Raw genomic sequence first — 21,790 nt, 5'->3', positions numbered from 1 at the left:
CCCACACAAAAAAAGACCTGGAAAAACCGACTTCACCACTTCCTTTCTTAGTGACCCCACAAACAGACGCACGCGGTGGAAGGGCCTCAACCAAAGCGGGAGCGCGGGGCAGCGCCCAGGGAGGGGCAGCGCCCAGGGAGGGGGCGCCACCCGCTATCACGCCCGTTTGCCAGCCCTTCCCGAGTGAGCGCAGCGGACTGCAGGGATTGACCTGGGCAGGAGCTGGGTTCAAACCCTGCCAGGAACAATAACTAGTGGAACACTTGACCTCATCTGTAAAAGGCCGGGACTGGACGTCCATCGCTGGGATCCCGAGGAGCAGGGCCGGGCCTCCCCGGCGCTCTGAGGGGGTGGTCGGGGGCCCCAGCTCCAGCCCGGCCTTTTCTGTGACTCAGTCAAACACCCCCCCCCTTCCTCTCCAGGGGGAGCCGTGAACTAGCCCGGCCTTCCTGGAAAATAATTTGTGCCCGGAAAGTCACTACATCACCCAAGGCCTTTGACCCAGCATCCCGCCATCAGGCCCACCCCGTATAGAGAGGAGCCCAAAGACTGACAGCCGCTCTTCTCATGGTGGAAGGAAACCACAGTGGAGGGGACGCCCATAACGGGGGCATGGCGGGTGAATGCGGAAGAGCCCCCTGTGCTGGCAGAAATGACAGAAAGGCTCCATTTGAGAGGAACCTGGGAAGGCCCGGATGTAGGGCAGGCCCAGGGATGGCGGGTGGAGAGATGACCATAGAGGAAAAGCGGGGCTCGGAGGGGACAGACCCAACTGGGAGCGGGGAACAGCAGCAGGCTTCCATGGGAGGAGCCGGGGAGAGAGAAAATCAATGGATGTTCATTGATCATCAACAAAAAAGGAAGTCGCACTCAAAATGAAAATGAAGTGAATAGCGGCTGTCTCATCCTCCAAGGCCGGCTCAAGCACCACTTCCTCCTCCAGGAAGTCTTCCCAAACCACACCGCCCTAGTCATTGTTTTTTTGGTTCGATTTTAGTTTCGACTCTGAACTGTCTCCCTCCCACACACTGAAAAAGCAAGAACAAAAATCATTACGAAGACAGGCAGGCAAGCAGAGTCCTGCATTCGCCGTGCCCCAAACCCCTCGGCCCGTCTGTGAGTGGCGCACACTGGGGCCCGGGTCCTCCGGAACCATACTTGATCAGCTGTTTCCCCGAGTTTCTAAGCCAGCCCCCAACTAATCACAGCAGGGTCCGATTCTTTATTGCCGCGAAAATAGCTGCTATCAATATTTATGTGGAGAGTCTCAGACTGGCTGAGGAAAAGATAGTGATAAACGTTGGATGCAGTGTTGGTGGAGTTGTGAGCGGATCCAACCGTTCTGGAGAGCAGTTTGGAACTCTGCCCAAAGAGCCGTGCACACCCTTTGACGCAGCAGTGTTTCTACTAGGATTATGTCCCAAAAAGATCTTAAAGGAGGGAAAGGGATCCACATGTGCAAAAATGCTTGCAGCAGCCCTTTTTGTGGTGGCAAAGAATTGGAAAAGGAGTGGATGCCCATCCACTGGGGAAGGGTTGAACAAGCTGTGGCACATGAAGGTAACAGGATATAAAAGAAGATAACAGTTCTATAAAAAATGATGACCAAGCTGATTCTAGAAAAGCCTGGAAAGATTTACACAAACTGATGCTGAGCCAAACGAGCAGAACTAGGATACTCTGTTCACAGTAACGGCGAGAATGTGCGACAATCGACTAGGACAGACTCGGTTCTTCTCAGCAGTTCAGTGATCCCAGGCGATCCCAAGAGCCTTTGGCTGGAAAATGTCATCTGCAGCCAGAGAGAGCTCTAACGAGGCTGAATGGAAATCAGCACATGCTATTTCACTTCTTTTTTTGTTTTTTTAATCTCTTCCATGGGTTTTCCCTCTTGCTCTGACTTTTCTCTCCCAACATGATCCATAAAGCAATGTGTGTTATAAAAATAAAATAAAAAAAGAAATGTATGCACACATGGGTCTTTTCCCTCTTTCTTTGATCTTTTTAGGCCATAGACGTAGAGGTGATGATATGGCTGGATCAAAGGGTATAAACAGTTTAATAGCTTGCTGGGCTATATATAGTTACATGTGGTTGTTTTCAATCATTTTTCAGTCATGTCTGACTCTATGACCCCATTTGGGGTTTCCTTGGCAGAGGTACTGGAGTGATTGGCCACTTCCTTCTCCAGCTCATTTTGCAGATAAAGAAACTGAGGCAAATTTGGTGAAGGGACTCACTCAGGGTCTCTGGACCAGGAACTACCTGAGGAGGGTCTTCCTGCCTGTGCCACCTGGCTTCCTGTAAGTCCCAACTGAAATCCCAGCTCCTACAGGAAGCCTTCCAGGGCCGTCCACTGGTTATTATTATAATATTTCCTATTTCTCCCATATACAGCTTGCTGTTTGTCCTGTTAGACCACAGACACCTTGAGGGCAGACTCTCCAGCACAGGGCCGGCACAGAGCACGTACAGGATACGTGTTTAGGGACTAACGGCGGCCACCATTCCCAAAGTCACAAGGAAGGACAACACGGACGGGTCACCTGGGGACAAGGAAGGGCCAGTTACTACAAGACCAGAAGCCTGGAGTTGGAGTGTGGAATATTCACAGCACATGTGGCCAAAGGACCCCGAATTCTCGGGCTGAGAACACCCACAAAGAGGGTCCTGCTCCCCCATGTATTCTGTCCCCTCAGGGAGGCCTCAGTGCTGCTGGGAGGAGGAGGGCCCATGGAGCCACAGCCAAGAAGCTATGGTGGGGAACTAATGATGACCTGTCTTCCCCCAACCAGGAGCATCGGTCCCATGGCCATAAATCGCTCCTTCCCAGCCATGTGACTGGCCCAGGAGAAGGTGCAAATGCTCAAATGCTCGGTGGAACAGAGACAGAAATGTGGCAGCAGAGGGCTGGGCATGGAGCAAAGGTCCCTCCCTATTTGCTCCCAAGACCCTCTCGGGCCCCATGACCCGTGTGGTCAGTTAGCCATTCCCTGACCTCTGTGGAGCCGTGGATCCTGATTTCCAAAAGCAGAAGGAAGTGGAGTCTGCAAAGGCCGGCCTCCGGCTCGTGCCTCCCTTGCCTATGTGCGGTGCGCTGTCGCTCCCATTGGACAGGGGGCTCCTTGGGAGCAGGGGTGTCTCTAGCCTTTCTTTATATGACCAGCACTTGGCCCAGAGCCCAGCAAAGAGGAGGAGCTTAATAAATGCTTACTGACTGGCTGACTTATGAACTGCAGTCCTGCTGGGGGTCGGCACAAGCTTGGCGTTGGTCTCAGGTGAAGTTTTAGAAAGTTTGTCTAAGATTCTGTTTTTTTGGGGGGACGGGGACCTGACTCCATTTCACCCAAAGAGGAAGCTGAAGGTCAGGCCATCCATCCAGGAGCCCAGGGTTGCCTTGAGGAGCTTTGCAGGGAGGCCACCAAAGTCTAGGCACTCGAACCCATGCCCTCCCAGCACCTCCCTGTGACACAACCAACAGAAGACACCGGAAACCTGAGAATGGGGAAGGGCCGGCCTCCAGAGCAGCTCTCGCAGGCTGAACAAAGCTCGTTTCTCCCTTTCGGCAGAAGGCCGACCCAGGGGGGCCTGACAAAGGGTCATCTGGAATCCTTCGCAAAAATGCAGAGAGAATAACAGCAGAGTTTGTTGGGCTCTGAGCTGCATCAAAGGTCCCATCCAGGAGTGGAGGGGAGAGGCACGATGCCATCCAGTAGAAGATGCTCCCCAGAAGGCGTTCCCTTCCCATCGCTCTCCATGGAGACCCCCTCCCCATCAGGCCCTTCTGCCTGGCCAGGTTGTGTTCTCCCTTTGGTGTCCATCTGACCCACAACCAAGGAGCTGCAGTGCGCCCCGCGGCCTTGCCCCACCAATCGTTCCAGCAGAACAGGGCAGCCAAAGAGCCTCAAATGCTGCAGTGAGGTTGGGGTAAAGCTCTCCAGAACAGGCAGATGAGCACAAATGGGTACAGCAGTCATAAAGATGGCCGGAGCATGTCTCGTGTTTGGTTAGCCATCACAGACGCCAAGGATATCCGCTGCATCTTGCATCACCACCGATCATGTGGACTGCAGTGGCTCTGGCTCTGACAGGAAGAGTGAGGCTGATGGCTTCGTACCACTCTGCCTGACTGAAATCCGACTGAGGCACGAATCAGATGACATCACGGAAACAAGCTATGTTCTCCACTAGAAGGGAAGCTTCCGGCACTCGGGCTGCCCAGGGCAGGCGCTCACTGGGGCCGGGCTTGTGGTATGCACACATCAGGCAGGTCTCCTTCCCGAGTTCTTTTTGCCCGCCACCGTTATCCAGGGCAGAGAAAAGTATGGACGGTGCAAGTTAACGCGTCTGCAGGTGGCACCTGAGTGATCTAACCAGGTGCTCCAAATGACAGGGGAACAGGAGGCCAGAGAGAGAAAACAAAAATGTAAATACTCAGATTCAAAACATTAGCAAGGCGGGTTCAGAGCAGCAGAAGGCACCCCGCTGCCCATGCACAGACATACCTGGATGCACAGAGAACAAACGCGTGTGCACATGACATAGGAGGCCCACACATGCACACATAGGGAACAGCCTTGAACACACACTGCATAGCCTCCACAAACATACACACCCAAACCCAAACCCAAACACAAAAGCACTTCCAGTGAGAATGTAGAGTAAGCTCAGGCTATGAGGGAAGGTTGGAGAAGAGTGGCCTTCATAGGCCACGCAGGAGCCCAAGGAAGAGATGTGCAAGAATCCAGAAGCAATGGCCTAGGTGCAGGCCTGGGCGTGTTCTGGAGCCACTGTACAAGAGACAGGACCAAGTGGGCCAGCACGGCCCGGGGCCCCACTGCCTCTGACCTGTTCTAACTGTGTGGCCATGCAGAAATCACCCTGACCTGCCTGGGCCTTGGTCTCCTGCTTTGTAAAAGGAGAGGTTCCCACACATCTGAAGGCCTGCCAGAGGGGCTCGCATTACATCACACTCCAGAGGCAGAAATAGGTGCCAGAGGAAGAGCTCCCCCCACCTGGACCGGGCTCTCCTTGCCTGAGTGCTTGTGGGGAGGGAGACGCCTTTTCTCGCGAGATCCTAATAAAATTCCTTTCTGCTTGTGCCTCGAGAAATCTCAATTTATTAGAGCTGGTGGTCTTGTCCCACACAGTTTATGGGGGCTCTCTGGGTTCATATTTAAGGGAAACCCCAAAATTCTGAAAAATCCTTAAAGGAGAAAACCTCCTTCGACTCTGCCTCAGGGAGGGGACTCCACCCCAAGCACAAACAGTTTCATCTTAGTTATCTGGGTGAGGATGGCTCAGTCCCAAAAACCCACTGAATTCAATTCAAATTCTAACCCTGTCAGGAGCCAACCTGGACTCCACCCACAAGCCCCTTCAGCTTGTAGCCAAAGCCCCCATTATAAAAGAGCCAGACTGGAACCCTCTCTTTGCAGAGGTCCCAAACATGGCAGCCTTACGCTTGGCAGTGCCCAGGATCTCTGCCCACTGGAACACTGGTTCCAGTGCCCTCTTATCTCTACCTTCAACTTTACTAACCAGACTTTACTTCCAAACCCCATAATAAACCTCTTTTATCCATCTAGGTTTTGGGGTCTGTAAATTCCTTTACAGGGGACTCTTGCGCCGCCACTAGACCTCATTTAACTCTGAATCCTTGCGCCAAACCCAAAGGGGTTGCAGGGGAGCTCCGTTTGACTCCCTATACTCCAAACCTGCCACTAGACATCAATTAAACCCTAATTTCCTTTAGGTAGCCCAATTCTAGACCTCATCAATGTGGCCTAGTGAGTGGGTGAGATCTCGAGAGCTAGCAGGATGGCGCCTGCCTTGTTTTAGGCAGCCTGCAAACTTCCAGGACCTTTCCTTGCTTCCAAAGTCAAATGGCCCAATGAGGAGAGACTCAAGGCAAACCCAAAGTCAGTAAATTCTGAAGCAAATCCCAAGTGGTAGGAATTGGGCATGGCATCAGTCAGGCAACTTTCGTGCACGAATGGCCAAAGGGTAAATACCTACCTGGGAGACCAGTAGGGAAACAGATATAGGGGAATGGGTGGAAGCTTTCCCCTAAGCTCTGCTGCTAAGGGTTGTGTGGAAAAGGTGAAGAACTTACAGATCAAGCACATAGTGATCAGGGAGGGTTAGCTAAAGCCTTTAGACCTCACTTTAGGAAGCATGGGATTTAGATAAGGCCTGGACTACATTCACCAGTCCAAAAGAGGATCCTTGGTGAGGAAGCAGGTGATTTTCGATAAGATCTGGACTATTCTATAGCTCAAAGAAGGACCCGGGTGAGAAAGCTATGCACTTACTACATTCCATTGACCAATTAGGGAACAGTAAATTTATGTGACCAATCACACCATATAGAGGGTGGGATCTGGAGGCTTCTTTGTCTGAAATGTATACAAGTTGTGAACATTTTCAAGGGAGTGGCTCTCTCCTGCTGTGAATTCAGCTCGCAGAGCAGGATGAGGACTGATTCTCGAGATTCTAAGAAACAATTCTGCTTTCTCTGAGTGATCTCTGTAGTAGTCACTTTGGGTGGGTCTTTTTGTCCCAAACAGAGGGGTTAGTGGAATGACATTGGAACAAACTGTACCTAACTATGAACTGGTAGAGATAATTGATTCTGATAAAGAAACATTTTACTTATAAGGTTTTATAAGAAAGACTGGGGAAGGATTGCAAATTGAGTGACAATTCCATACACCTGGACGTCCGCCCTCATCTGGGAAAGTGGAAAGAATGAATCAGATTTTTTTTTTTTTTTTTTGGCTGAGGCAATTGGGGTTAAGTGACTTGCCCAGGGTCATACAGCCAGGAAGTGTTAAGTGTCTGAGGTCAGATTTGAATTCAAGTCATCCTGACTTCAAGGTGGGTGCTCTGTCCACTGCGCCCCCTAGCTGCCCCATGAATCAGATTCTTAAGAAATTGACTAAATTGATGTTAGAGACTAGATGGCCTTGGACCAAATGTTTGCTTATTGCTTTGTTAAAGAATTAGAACTGTCTCCAGAAGTGATCTGGGACTCTGCTCATATGAGATTGGTTTATATTGACCATGTCCTCATCCCTGTTTAGCCCTTCGAAAACAAGGATTACCCAGGCAACACCTTTGGAGTTTGCAGTTTGCAGAAGAGTGGGTGCTTACTCAATCCTTGAAGAAGCAGAGTGGGAAGGACTTTATCAGATTTGACAATGACTGAGACTGTAGTCAAAAGCTGAAGAACACTATGCTTACAGGACTTGTAGAGGAATTTCTTTCTTTCTTTCTTTCTTTTTTTTTTTTTTTTTTAAGGCAATTGGGGTTAAGTGACTTGCCCAGGGTCACACAGCCAGGAAGTGTTAAGTGTCTGAGACCAGATTTGAACTCAGGTCCTCCTGACTTCAGGGCTAGTGCTCTATCCACTGGGCCACCTGGCTGCCCCTTTGTAGAGGAATTTCAAGAATGAATTGTCTAATGTATACATATATTGTATTTAACACATACTTTTAACATATTTACCTGCCATCTGGGAGAGGGGGTGGGGGGAAGGAGGGGAAAAGTTGGAACAAAAGGTTTGGCAACTGTCAATGCTGAAAAATTACCCATGCATATATCTTGTAAATAAAAAGCTATTTAAAAAAATGAATGAATGGTCCATTAAGGACAATTTATAAGCTCTAAAACTGACTTTCCAATTAGGAATGTTTTGGTGGGAGATGGGAATATTTGTGCCTAGAGGAATTTTACCAATATTTGTGCTGTACCTGTTACTGATATCCCCCCCAAAAAATAAATAAACAAGTTTAGAGGGATTCCTCAATTGGAGGAAGTTGAAGTAACAGTTTTTTGGTTTTTTTTTGAACGAAAAAATCATTCATGTTCACTCTAATGTTTTCTTCAGGACATTCTATATTCTGTATGAGTTTTAATTGGTTGTATAGAGTCATCTTAAAGCTGTACCCATTATTTAAAGGGACTCTGAGAATAAGTTTTTGCCTTTGTCCCTTTGAATATGTTTTTGCTACGGACAATATGTAATTTAGACTTTTTCTATGTATTGGGCATTTTAAAAGCAAAATGACTTGTGTAATGTTGAACTTAAAACCATCTACTTAAATATGAAAGATAAGCTGTGAACCTTCTAGGATGGATCTCTTACTGTTATCAACGTAAGGTCATAGTCAATACTTCCAGTGATCCACTATCTGAAAGGAATATGCCACAAGTTACTCAGAAGAAATTGTTCCAGGTGGAAGTTAGTATCTGGGACCGGATTAGAAGGACGATTTTGGCCTCTGCTTAAGATAGGATCCTTCTGACTCTTATTTCCCAGTGGTGTTCTTTTGGATAAGAACCCACCTGATTATTCCTGAGTTTGGTTTAAGGTGGAATTATTAAAATTTGGACAGTTATATGAAGTAAAACTGAGTTAAGGATGCTTTAACATGTATCCTGTATGTGCTCTCAGGTCAAGGTCTAAAGGGTCTGTTTTAATGTTAACAGCAAGTATTTATAATCAGGACAAATGGCCAGTAGAAGCATGAGCACCATTCAAAAAAAAAAAAAAACATGTGGTCATCATATCCTAAAGTAAGTGAGTACTGACCTAATCATTCACCTGTCACTACATGCATCTATTCATTGATTTTAACATCTCTGTTGTTGCTGCCTTTTGTGGTAGGCATCTTTATTTATGAAAGGTTACCTACTCCAGTTACGGGGGGCATAACTGTTTGGGATGCTAGGGATGCCCTGCTACCTGAGCCCAAGAAGAAAACTCCCATCAGGAAGGAGATGTCTGAGGAAAGCCATCCTCACAGCACTTGGTGGGGCCTTCCTATTCCCAATCTGTGTTATCCAAGATGATTAGAATGAAGGGCAAGGAAGAGGTCTGAGAGATTTCGAAGTTAATATTCCCATCAGAAAAGACTTATGTTTCCGGGAGAAAATACTGATAATAGTATACCAGCAATAGCCTTGGTAAACGACATAACAATCTTTGTATGGTTCTCCAGAAAGACATCAGAAAAATTAGTGCATGTTCTGGTTCAAACTTGGACCTTCCCTTTTAATACCTCTTGGTGGTCTTGGTTTGAAGGCGTCTGTTGGAGACAAGTTTTAGGGTTTCTGATGCCCTCGTTAGAGTTACGTTCCCCCATATGATGTCACTTATTACTGATGCGGGTCAGAAAACTGCAAAATCATGAAGATAGAAGGTACAGTCATGGGGCTAGCATGATCAAGGGTGCTCGAGAGACAAGGGGGAACTGGAGCCTGGGAGCATAGCAGGGACTCTGAAGATGAAGTTGATCAGGGACTTGGAGAAATGTATAAACTTTGGTGTGAGAAGCTTTCAACTGATGAAAGGGAAGGGGGGAATTGAATGAAGGGAACTGTGACAGCTGTCTCACAAGACGGAGACAGGGTTCGAAAGACCCAGGGAGGGGCGGCTGGGCCCCAGGGCCAAGTTTCTTTCTCCAAAGATCATGTGGCTACAAGGAGTGGGACTTTTTCTTTGGGAGACTAAGTTGGGGCCACCTTGGCACTGAAATGCCCATAGAAGGTAATTCAGTAATCCTAAAATATCATTAGGGGAAAGTTTTTCCTCTTTTATGCCTTAGAATGTGAGGTCATTTGTCCTGGCTGATCAGGGGAGGGATCCAGCCTATAGGGAGTGTAACCCCAGGCCCTCTATAATTCTGCTCTGTTAACTGGACCGGGCTCTCCTTGCCTAAATGCTTGTTGGGAGGGAGACACCCTTTCTCATGAGATCCTAATAAAACCCTTTTCTGCTTTTGCCTTGAGAAATCTCCTTAATTTATTTGATTTATTTGAGCCGGTGGTCTTGTCCCTCATATCACTGTTCCCAGCACGAAATTCTGGGCGGGTGTTTTTTTGGCACCAGACAGCCAAGATCAAGAAGAGACGTCTGGCCTCTGTGCTTGTGGGATCGAGTGGGGATGGGAAGGCTCCTTGTAGGCCCCACCAAGAGCACTTTCTCCCTCCAGATCCTCTCAGATAGGGCAACTCCACTTGTTCTGGGAAGGGGGCAACGGAACACACAGCAAAGACATCAGATGCCAATGCAGCTACGCCATTACTCCGAAACCCTCAGGGACCTCTGATTTCTGTGTGATCACAAACCAGAGAACACCCCAGAGAAGGGCCTTCCTCTCCCCAGGGACACAGCCGCAGGGAGAAGCAGGGCCAGGCCCCCAGGCTTAGGGTTGGTGCTCTGCTGCCCTGTTCCTCATCACTTCCTACACGTTCTTATGCTCTGACAAAAGGCTTACACTATGCTAAGTGTAAGCAGGTACACTGGGGAGGATGGCTCAGGGAACAGCCACATAAAAAATGATGAAGATCACGGGAAGAGCAGAAGCAGGGAGAGGAAGGCAGAGAGCCCGAAACATCTATCAGAATCAGAGAGAGAGGTAAGGGCTGGAGTCCAAACTGCCAAGGTGACAGCTGGAGCTACAAAGCTCCCAAAAGGCAGGGAATGGAGAAAGGAAGGAAGAAAGCAAAGGAAAACCCTGACATGGGGCTGGAAGGAAAAAAGAAACGAGAAGAGCCAAGGAAGAAATAATAGTCAGAAAGGGGGATCCAAGAACTGGCCAGGCTGTCTGTTAGGGCAAAATAAAGCTTCCCCTTGTTAATGTTCAGTGTCCAATACCAAATCTGAATGAAGTGTGTGTTGTGCCTCCCACTGAGCATGGACTGAGCTGCCTCCCAGAAGTGGGGAAAGGATGTCCCCACGAAGGGGAGGCGTGACTCTATACAAAATATGAAGTCCTTCAAAATGACCCCACTGGCTTTCAGAACTCTTCCTGAAGGCCAGCAGAGAAGCACATAATGGACGACGAAAATCATAAAGAACGGCTCTCAGACTTTAGCTCCATTTAAGAAAAACAGATCAACTCCCCACGAGAGGATAAAAGGGGGGAGACAAATTCCATGGCTGAAAACATTTTTAACCTAAAACACCTCAAAGCTCATTAGTTTTGTTTGGTGTAGGCAGATTTAGGGGAATTAGGGTCACAAGAGCAGGAAGCAGGGGTGTTCATCCCATTTCAGCATCCACATAGACATGGGTATCCAAGAGCCCAACAACTAAAGGAACCGGGAATCTTCTAGGCCTTAATTTATATTTATCCACATCACAAAACTGCTGCCCAATGGAGCTCAAACATCAGACTGAGAAGCCTCGGGGTTGCAGTGGCCGAGATCCCAGGGAGGCCGGAGCCACAGTTCTGAGTGACTCCAGCTCACTAGAGAGACGAGACTGACCTTGTCTCCTAAAGAAGCCGGCCACACATGTTGGCCCCAGAAGGAGCCTGCAACTGTGGTCCGCTGACCTTCTGTACAGCAGAGCCTCCCTGAGACATCCCAACCAGGACAAAGGAGAGGAGAGAAAGCGTGCAAGAAAAAGAGAGAACAGGCAGACATTGGCCAATTTCCTACCTCCCACTCTCCGGCAAGCCTGGGTGGGACTTCCAGTCCCAGCCTCTCCAGTTCTCGATCCCTGTAGTTCTCGTACTGACGGTAGCCGGCGTACCCGCCGCCGGTGGCCACCAGGAAATAGAATGGGCGCAGGCGGAAAAGGGCTCGGGGAGTGGCCGTGTGGAACATCCTTGCATCTGTAACAAAAGCCAGGGGAGCCGTGAGCTGAGATAGCATGGCTTTGGAAAATGGTTAGCCCAAGGAGTCGTGATCAGAGCCCAGACAGGGGTAGATCTCCTTCATCGGCTCGACAAAACGCTTCTCTGAAAGCCACGAGACGTTAGCTAAAGACCCTGCTGGGCTTCTAGGGGATCAGCGACACTGATGAAGCCCTCAGTGGCTTTCTAAAGGGCAGAAGCGGAAGATATGAAGCTTTTCTGGTCACAAAAGGCCTTTCCTCTCCCAAGGTTAGTTCCAAAAGCTGAACTTAGTAGCTCAAGCTGACTCAATTCCCACCAAAGAAATTTAGGATTTCATCTTGTCCAGTTTCTGGCCAAATTCTGCACCTGAATGAAGTTAAGAATGGGACGAGTAGGTCCCTGCAGCACCCTGCTCCCAATTAGGTTCTCAAACCCAAAAACCCCATTCAACAAATGCCAAGAGAGAAGAGGAACAGCAGAGAACATTCTCTTTCAATAAATCTCAACAGCGGAGGGCTCTATGTGGTCCTCGCTACCTCTGCCTCAGACGCCTGCCCTGAGCACAAAGATGGCTCCCCAAAGCAGCAGGCGTGCACTGCGGGCCCCGCTGTGTGCGACTCTGGGCCTCTCCTCAAGCCATCTACAAACTCCACAAATAAGATCCACTCGGGAGAAGATGGGGGAAGGAGAGAGCTAAGCTACAATCATCACCGGCAGGTGGTCTGAAGCCTACTCACATCTATGAGACCACATGCGGTCCCCACTATTGAGCCCCAAGAAGGGATCTTCCCGGGCTCTTTTGTTTTCTTTCTTTCTAAAATCTTGGAGGGAGAATACCCTCTGATAGCACCATTGAGGTGCCTGCTTTCTCTATGAGCCACTAAGGTGCCTACTTTCTCTACCCATGTTCAATTTAGATTTCCTTTCTGTACTCCCATTTTATCCCAATCAGTATATATTTCTCTCCTATTTATCCTTCTCTCTATACATCTTTACAACCTCTAACCTAGCCCAGGAAATGAAATGGAGGATACAAAGAGCTTCTTCCAACTATTCTCAAGAACTCTTAAGTCAATAGGCAGGGGGAGGCCCTACAGGAAAACACTGATTTTCCCTTAAAAAATTCAGCATAAGAAAGGAATTCTGAACCAAAAAACCAAAAAGGAAATAAGAGTTAAGTTTGGATTGTATGTAATCTAAAAAGCTTTTGCACCAACAAATTTATTCAATCCATATCCAGCAAATAAAGGGGGCAAAAAAAGGACAAAGACAAGCACACTAATCTGCAGTCGGTGAAGCTGGGAATTGGAAATGGGAATACATCTATTATTTTAGAAAGCAATTGGGAATCAGGCAGATAAAGTGGTTAAAGTATCATCTGACAAAGCAATTCCACTCTAACCACATTCTACAAGTAGGTCACTGACAAAAGGAAAAGCTCCATGGTCACCAAAATCAGAAACACCGTGGTGTGTATTGGAGCCTGTCTCGGGAACAATACTTTCTGTGACTACTAAAGAATGGGAAATGGAGATCGACTGCGGGATAGCTAAACAAATGAATGTAATGGGATATTCCCGGGCTACAAAAATATGAAGAATGTGATAAATACAGAGAAACTTGGAGAGGTTTATATGAATTATACCAAGTGAGGTAAGCCCAGAAAACATCAAAGTAAATGGAAAAATAACAACAACAAAAAGAAGGGAATATTGCAAAATTACTATACACTAACAGGATCCCAAAGACATAAGAAGATGTCCCCTTCCCCCAATCGCCTCTACAGAGAGAATGACAAAAATCATAAAGAACAGCTCTCAGACTTTAGCTCCATTTAAGAAAAACAGATCAGCTTCCCGTGAGAGGATAGAGGGGGGGAGACTGCGTTGGGAAGGGCAAATTCCATGACTGAAAACACCTTTAACCTATTCTACAGGCAGAACACTGAAGTGATACTTTCTTTCAGTAATATAAAAAAAAAAAAATTTGGTTTAATTTCAGCTTCTTCTGTTGGGCCCAAACACACGCCTCATGCAAGTGGCCCTTCCTCCATCATTGGAACAGGGCCTCCTTCCCTGATCGGGGAAGGTTTTTCAGACTATCTGAGGCCCAAACTGCACCTCCCTACAGCAGCTGCCTGGCTACTGCTCCAGCCATAACTGGAGCACACACTGGTCTGTCCTCGGGCCTGGCCCTTCTCCTGAGCTTTTCCTCCACAGCCAGGCTCCTGACCCACCCCAGCATGGGAGGCCCTGCATCCGGACTTCAGAGGAGACCTCAATTTGTCAGCAGAAAGGGAAGAGGGCTAATCTCTGCCATCCTCATGACTGCCACTGGGCACTTTTGCTTTTAGGTATCCATGAGGTGGGCCCCCAGTACCAGCGAAGAGCACTTGGCAGACTAGGGAAGGTGACGCTTCAAAGAGCCATCTTGGCAGCCGTACGCTTTAGGAGGGGCTCACAAAGTTATTTAATAAATTATCAAACCACAGAGCATCCCTTGGTTATATGAGAGAACGTAACTGACAGCTGTTGATCACGAGCCTCCAAGGGCCCTATGGGTATGGGCATCAGTAGAATCTGCCGACCAAAGCACAAGAAGGGACCTGCTACTCACCAGGACGAAACGTGTGGACAGGTAGCTGCTTCGAAGACAGAAGAAAGCGGCTCAGGTAAGGATTTCTCCTCTGATGGAGGCTACAATTGGACAGAAAAGCACAATGAAAATACAGTTTTACAGAAGTGTGAATATTTCATTCAGCCAACGTGACAATTGCCCACTTGGTGCCAGAAACTGGAAGGGATACAAAGAAAGGGAAGATGGACCCCCTCAGTCCCCAATTATGTAGTGTTTAGGGGCAGCTAGGTGGCGCAGTGGATAGAGCACCAACCCTGAAGTCAGGAGGACCTGAATTCAAATCTGGTCTCAGACACCTAACACTTCCTAGCTGTGTGACCCTGGGCGAGTCACTTAACCCCAGCCTCAAAAAAAAGTAAAAAAAAGTTATGTAGTGTTTAGTAGGGGTCCTTAGGCTAGCCTGGGTTCCTGCCTCTGGGCCTCAGTTTCCTCCTCTGCAATATGAGAGGGTTAGACCACAACATGTATACAAAAAGAATAAATGATGGGGGCAGCTCAATGACGCAGTGGATAGAGCCCAGCTCTAGAGTCAGGAGGATCTAAGTTCAAATCCAGTCTCAGACACAACACTTATTAGCTGTGTGACCCTGGGCAAGTCACTTAACTGCCTCAAAAAAAAAAAAAGACAGACTGTCCAAATGTAGTACAGAGCCTGAAAGTGCTAGAGGAGTTTGGAAAAGGAAAAACAAACTTTGTTTCTGACTGGGGAGCCTAGGGGAGGGAGAGGTGTTAGGGGTCTTTAAAAAGGAAGTTTTCTACAGGCTGAGGACTGATGTGAGAACATCCTAACCTCAGCACGGAATCGGGCTGCACATCTGCAAAAAGCAGAGTTTGTCAGTGGAGAATAGTCACAGAAGAGAAGAGCTGGGGAGAAAGACGACTAGACCAAACATGGAGGATGTTGGATACCAAGTGAAGAAGAATGGTCCTCACTCATCAGGGCACAGAAAACCGAAGACTCAGTGGGAGATGGGGAAAGTGAAAACGAGAAAGACTACAGCACAAAATATCAATAAGGAGTAAAAAGAGTTTAAATCAAACTAGGGTGATGGCTATGGAAACAACATAGTAGATTGGCCAAGGTTTCTGATCTTAGCCCGAAAAAAAGGACAAAGGTTACCATCCTGGAAAATGTCAACCAAGAAAACCTGATCATGGATTTCTGCTCCTTTAGGGCTGATTTTTTTTTTTTTAAATGGGGAACAGGGTCCAAACTTATGATTCCATGGTAGGAGAGTACTCCCAGCACAGAAATTCATTCTACTAGTAGAGATCAGCCGCTTGTTGGACTTGCAGGATTAGATTTGTCTGGGAAAAGCCAAGTTTTGCTGAAGGATACAAAGCTACTTATGTGTCAAAAGCAGGATTCGGGTCTCCCGAGGGATTCTTAAGCTTCCAAACTCGCAACATTTCAGTGACCACCTAGGCTTCACTTTGCCTACCAACGCCATTTATGTCTAGTTTGGAAAGAGTAGTTTGTCAACGCATATTCCACAGGGTGATTTTTTTCTCCTCACATCTGAAGTTTAAAACATTTCTAACATTGGTTCTTTTCCTCTCCAGCTCTAAAGCAGGTGAAGAAAGAAATAACTGAAATAGGAATCAACAATCCAAGCTCTATCAATAACATCTGGAGTGACTCTGAGCAAGTCACTTCTTCCCTCCTTTGCAAAATGAAAGCGTCAGATGGGATGCTAAGGTTCCTTCTAATACTAATGATCTACATTTTAAAGCTCCTCCCAATTCGGAATTTTGGGTTATATTAGGAAATATACTGATAAACAGGAAACATCCATAAATCCAGGATGATGATGAAGTTCTTGCCATATTAAAAAGACTAGTTTGGAAAAGCCTCAAGGATAACTAGGTTCAAGTGTTTAAAGGCCTGTCATGGAGAAGAGAAATTAGCTTTGTCCTTGACGCCAGAAGACAAGCACTAACAACAATGGGTAGAAGTTGCAAAAAAGCAAATATAAAGGAAAACTTTGGAACAAATATAGCTAAATGGACTGGAGGTCAGGTCTACTGGAGGAGCCTGGCTTGGCCCTGTATTGGAACCCCTCCTCCAGTAGACATGATGACTGGTTATCATAGAAGGGAGAACTGTATCTAATCAGCTGATAAATCTTGTCATTCCCACCTCCTCCCCATTGCCAGCTTCCACCCTCTCATCTCCTCCCTTCCTCTAAACCATCCCCCCCACCCAGGAGACAAAGCAAATTTCAAGCTCCACTATCTCCGCGTCACCTCTGGGATAAAGCGCAGATGCCTTTGCTTGGTCCTGACCATCCTTCACATCAGTGTGCCTCTCGGTTCCTAAGCTCCTTACACATGACTCTACTTCACATACTCCACAGTCCGGCAAACTGGGCTTTCTTGTCATTCCTCATAATTCATGTCTCCTAATCTATGTCTTTGGGCTTCCATAAGGAAAATTCCTTCCTAGCATTTCTTGAAAATTTCTGTTTTTCTGAATCCCAAATCCTGAGAGGAAAACAATCCCTCAAGAAACTGGGAGGGAGAATTAGAGGCTAACAATCAACAAAGAGACATTAGTGGATCAAAGGAATCCACTGACAGCAAGCTGAAAGCAGGAGCAAGAAATGCTGACATGCAGAGTCAAAGGAGAAGGTCAACATTTCCAGGAACTGGGACAGAACACAAAGAAACAGTCCTGATCTAATGGGTTAGTCGGCTTTTAAGTGCTGTCATGTGGTCCTAACTCCTGCTAAGGATGAATCATTTGAGAAAACAAATAAGAATTAGTTTATATGCGTAGTAGACTTTATCCTGATGGCCTAAGAAAAAAGCAAACTAAGTCCTACAATGGGCAATTTCACCTGATTCCATGTGGCCGGGTTCAATCTTGTGGGGAGCTCTAAATGCCACATTATTTGAAAAACAATTATGGTCGCTGGCATTTTCCAATGTTTCAATATTCACTTTTGACTATAGTTCTTTGTCAATACTACCAAACTTAATAATTCTTATTTGTAAAACAATTTTTAGATGTCCATAATAATGAGTAAAGAATATGAAGAATGGTGAAGGTATTTTAAGAAAAATAAAGGAAACCATTTAGCTCATTGACAGAGGTTTTGAATCACTATTACCGAGATCTGTTATGGAGGTTCACGACAATAATAAACTATGCATTTAGTGTCATATTTTTAGCAGAAAACTTTTGAAACTTTTAGTACCACCTTATCTTAGAAAAATGATTCATTATTATAATCACCCACTTTTATTTTTTTTTAAATTTTAAAAAATGTTTTCCCATTCAGCTGACCTGGGTTTCATGATCTCCAAACCCTCACCATTCTCCAAGATGAAATCACACCTTCTTCACTCCATTGTGTCCCCCTCCCCTTTCTTCACCTTTTTTTTTTCCCCCCCTGAGGCTGGGGTTAAGTGACTTGCCCAGGGTCACACAGCTGGGAAGTGTTAAGTGTCTGAGACCAGATTTGAACTCCTCCTGAATTCAAGGCTGGTGCTCTATCCACTGCACCACCTAGCTGCCCTCTTCACCTTTTTTAATGTCTTTGTGGTCTTCCTTCATTAATTTGTGAGCTCTGAGGAAAGCAAGTGACTTATTTATACCTTTCTTTGTGACCCTAGTATTTAGCATAAAGCCAGACACAGAGTAAGTGATTTGTAAATGTTTACCGACTACTGAATATAGAGAATTTATGACTTTGGGAATTCCCTGGGATTTAGATTCCCTAATTCCAAGGATTATTATTGTCAAGGATTTGGAAACACTACTCTGTACAAACTATTTCCCATGTCCGAAACAAATTCCTTCCTTCCCTTTGCCTCACAGAATCCCAATTCTTTCAAAGCTCAGCTCAAATATCCCTGCTTATAAGAGGCCTTTCCTGATTCCCCAGCTAGGAGTACTCCTCACTTCCTCCATATTTTACTTTGAATATATTTTGTATATTTTTACGTGCTCTCTCCCCAAGAAAATGTAAGCTTCTGAAAGATAGGAACTGGTTTGTATTTGTCTTTTTGTCCAAGGCCCTAGAACATAGTAGAGGCTTAATGAATAACTGCTGATCAACTGATTCTGAAATTCTCTGATCATTCATCTTTTTCCAAGGGCCTAGCTATGCTAAATTTATTAACAAGGTTTCCCTTGTAGTGAAATTGTGAAACCGTACATATTTACTTCTAGCAACATCCTGTTCTATATGCTTAACTTCTATCAAAGGAAAGAAAATAAACAATGGCAAAGTCACCAAAGTTTGATTTTTTTTTTTCCTCTGGCTAAATATTACACCTGCATTAGTCTGCCTTCACTGCACTATTTCCTCCTATATCCTCCTGGCCTGAAAATGGCATCCAACTCACTATGAGCTCCTCTACATTCGACCAAGTTGCAAAGGCTCCCAACAGTCAGATTGAATAAACCACAATTTCTCTCAAAGAACCAGTCTAGGCCATCAGATGATTCTTTTTTTTTTTTTTTTTTTTTTTTTAATTTTCAACATTTTTTACTTTGAAGATATTATTTCCAAAATATATAAAGAACTTAATATTTAACGATTAAGAAATGTTTTAAATTAATACATTGCAAAAGGATATGTACTGGCAATTCTTTTATTTTTTTTAAAATAAAGCTTTTTATTTTCAAAACACATGTACAGATATTCAGCATTCACCCTTGCAAAAATCTTGTATTCCAATTTTTTTTCTCCTTCCCTTTGCCCCCACTCCCTCCTCTAGAAAGAAATTAATCCAATATAGACTGACCATGTGCAATTTTATACATATTTCCATAATTATCATGCTGCCTAAGAAAAATCAGATCAAAAAGGAAAAAATAGATGCAAGCAAACAACAGCAACAACAAATTGAAAATGCTACGTTGTGTGTAAGGATGCGGTTCCCGCAAAACAAGAGAAGGGAATTGTAAGGGTCCTTTAAATGGGCGGCGCCACAGCACAACAGGAGATTTGAGTGGCCCAGAAGTATTCTCTGTGGATATAGGACTGCCCTGTGGGTGGGATCCTGGCCATATTGAGATAGCTTCTTAATGGGTGACGACTCTCTCGCTGGTTGGCTGTGTGTGTGACCTCATAGGCCCTTTATAAGCCACTGCAGACAGCAGTCGCTGTCTTTAACCTGGCGCTTTTTAATCTGGTTCCCTAACCTGGGATAGCTGAGCCAAGCTGATGGCGCCGTGAGAGGTAAGAAGTTAACAAGTCAGGGCATCAAGTCAGGGCATTATGTGAGTAGGTATAATAAAGGCTTTTAAGATTACACGTGGTTGTCCTTGAGCGCGCTACCGGTTATTAAACTATAGAGTCAAGAAAACATGGCCAGAGACCTTTGAAGGCCTCACAAGGAGGTGAGCCAGTTAGAGTTGATACTGCAAAAGTCAGTGGTCAAAGGTAGTCTGTTGGGCCTTGGACAGACTGGTAATAGTAACTGCCAGGAGTGCATATTACAGTTGTGGTCCACACTCTGTCCCCACAGTCCTCTGGGTGCAAATGGCTCTCTCCATCCCAAGACCACTGGAACTGGCCCATCAGATGACTCTAAGAGCATTTATAAATGAAACGGAAGAACAACCAAGAACTGTAAAAATGGTAGAGGATCAGCCAGGCTGGACTCAACCCTCTGGGCCCAGAACAACTCAGTCTATTGGGATATCACACCATCAAACGTTCACTGGAGCTCAGCAGCACCTCTGCCCTCAGCCTCATTTTAAAGAGGGCACCAAGGCCCGTCAACAGTTCATTCCTCCTCCTCCTCCCAGCTTTGGCTCTTTTTGAGGACAGAAGTTGGCTTTCCTTTTTGGATCCCTAGGGTTTAGAGTAGTGCCTGGCATACAGTAGGCATTTAATAAATCCTTATGGATTTACTTACACAATGCTCTGCATGAAGAAATGGAAATGGTACTCATGAAAATGGGAAAAATTATTATATGTGATCTAGAAATACATACAAAGGAGGAAGCCATTGTAAAGACATTCAGATCAATTTTTCATTCCTCTAAAAGCTGAAAAGATATCTAAAAGGGAAAGAGATCCTCCAAAATGTCCAAGAAGACATCAGTAATCACCAAGCAAAAGGCCTTCTTTCCTATTTCTACAAAATTTTCCTGAGTGTTTTATGCATATAAGGAGGTGTCTGGGACCCTTAATGAAAACATTTAAATCTTTTTAACAGATCAATATATAGAGCACTAACTGCTGCTTACTGTGGTAGTAGTTTTTAATTACAAAACTGCATTTGACTCAAAAAACCAAGCAGCCTTAAAGATTCTCCCTTAAAAAAGGTGAGGAGTGTTCTCCGGCATATAGGTGAATCACAGAGATTCCTGGGTACGGAACCACAGACCACAGTATCCAAAGATTATCTGTCAATGTTCAGAATGCCTGATAAATAAAGATGTGTGTCTGAGACAGAGAGAAGAGACAGAGAGAGCAAAGGACAGAGAGAGGGAGAGGGAGAGAGGGAAAGACAGAAAGACAGAGACAGAGAGAGAGGTGAATAGATTTGTTCAGGATCACAGTGCTAGTAAATGGTGGAAATAGTAGTCTTCTAGCAGACCAATTAATAAGTATTTATTAAGCAATTATATTACATGCTAGGAGCAGAAAGAACAAAGAAAAGATACAAGTACTGTGTCCATGAGGACCATGGGTAGGCCAAAAATAGAGTTAATCATAATAAGGAAGACTGAGAAGTACAGAAGGGATTTAGACAAAGCAAAGAGAAATTTGAAGAGGGAAAGATCGCTTTCATATGGGAATGTTCCTACCCTTTGAATAAAAGATTAGCAAGAAGAAAACTCCTATTAATAGCCTGATACATTAGTAATTCCTTCATAAATAATTTAAGAGTGACGTATGGCTTTTAAGGACTACAGAAAGATTGTTTTTGGTTGATTGACATCATTGTCAGGAAACATTACAAAGCATTGTGGAAGACGTGAAAATTGTGTACAATGCAGTCACGGTACTGAATGGTGAAACAGATCGTGCAACTATGCCCAAAGAGCTATCAAACTGTGCATACTCTTTGATCCAGCAGTGTCTTCCCAAAGAGAACATAAAAAAGAGAAAAGGACCCACATGTACACAAATGTTTGCGGCGGTCCTTTTTGTAGTGGCAAGGAACTGGAAACAGAGTAGATGCTCGTTGGAGAGTGACTGAATAAATGATGGCCTATGATTATGGAAGATTAGTGTTCTGTAAGAAATGATCAGGAGGATGATTTTAGAGAGGCTTGGAGGGACTTAGAGAAACCGATGCCGGGTGAAGTGGACAGGACCAAGAGAACATTGTTCACAGCAACAATAAGATTATATGACAATCAACTGTGAAGGACATGGCTCTTTTCAATAATGAGATGATTCAGGCCAGTTCCAATGATCTTGTGATGGAGAGAGCCCTCTGCACCCAGAGAAAAACCTATGGAGACCGAATGTGGATCACAACATAGTATTTTCACCATTTTTGTTGTGGTTTGTTTTTTTCTCTCTTCTTTTTTTCCCTTTTGATCTGATTTT

General features: G+C 45.6%; 1 protein-coding gene across 3 annotated transcripts in view; it reads right to left on the bottom strand.

Moving 5' to 3' along the window:
• The window catches only part of PISD (phosphatidylserine decarboxylase), a 41,356-nt gene that overhangs the window by 11,020 nt on the left and 8,546 nt on the right, over positions 1–21,790 (bottom strand). For all 3 annotated transcript variants that reach the window (XM_074293216.1, XM_074293225.1, XM_074293241.1), the window contains exons 2-3: positions 14,247–14,326; positions 11,452–11,627 (exon numbers count right to left, since the gene is read on the bottom strand). In XM_074293216.1, the coding sequence (XP_074149317.1) occupies positions 11,452–11,627 (176 nt within the window). In that variant the 5' untranslated portion in view covers positions 14,247–14,326. The remainder of the gene's footprint in view (positions 1–11,451; positions 11,628–14,246; positions 14,327–21,790) is intronic.

This window comes from Sminthopsis crassicaudata, chromosome 1 (genome assembly GCF_048593235.1).
Source record: "Sminthopsis crassicaudata isolate SCR6 chromosome 1, ASM4859323v1, whole genome shotgun sequence".
Taxonomy (NCBI): Eukaryota; Metazoa; Chordata; class Mammalia; order Dasyuromorphia; family Dasyuridae; genus Sminthopsis; species Sminthopsis crassicaudata.
Note: the sequence above shows the minus strand (reverse complement) of the source record. Positions and strands in the feature narration are given on the sequence as shown.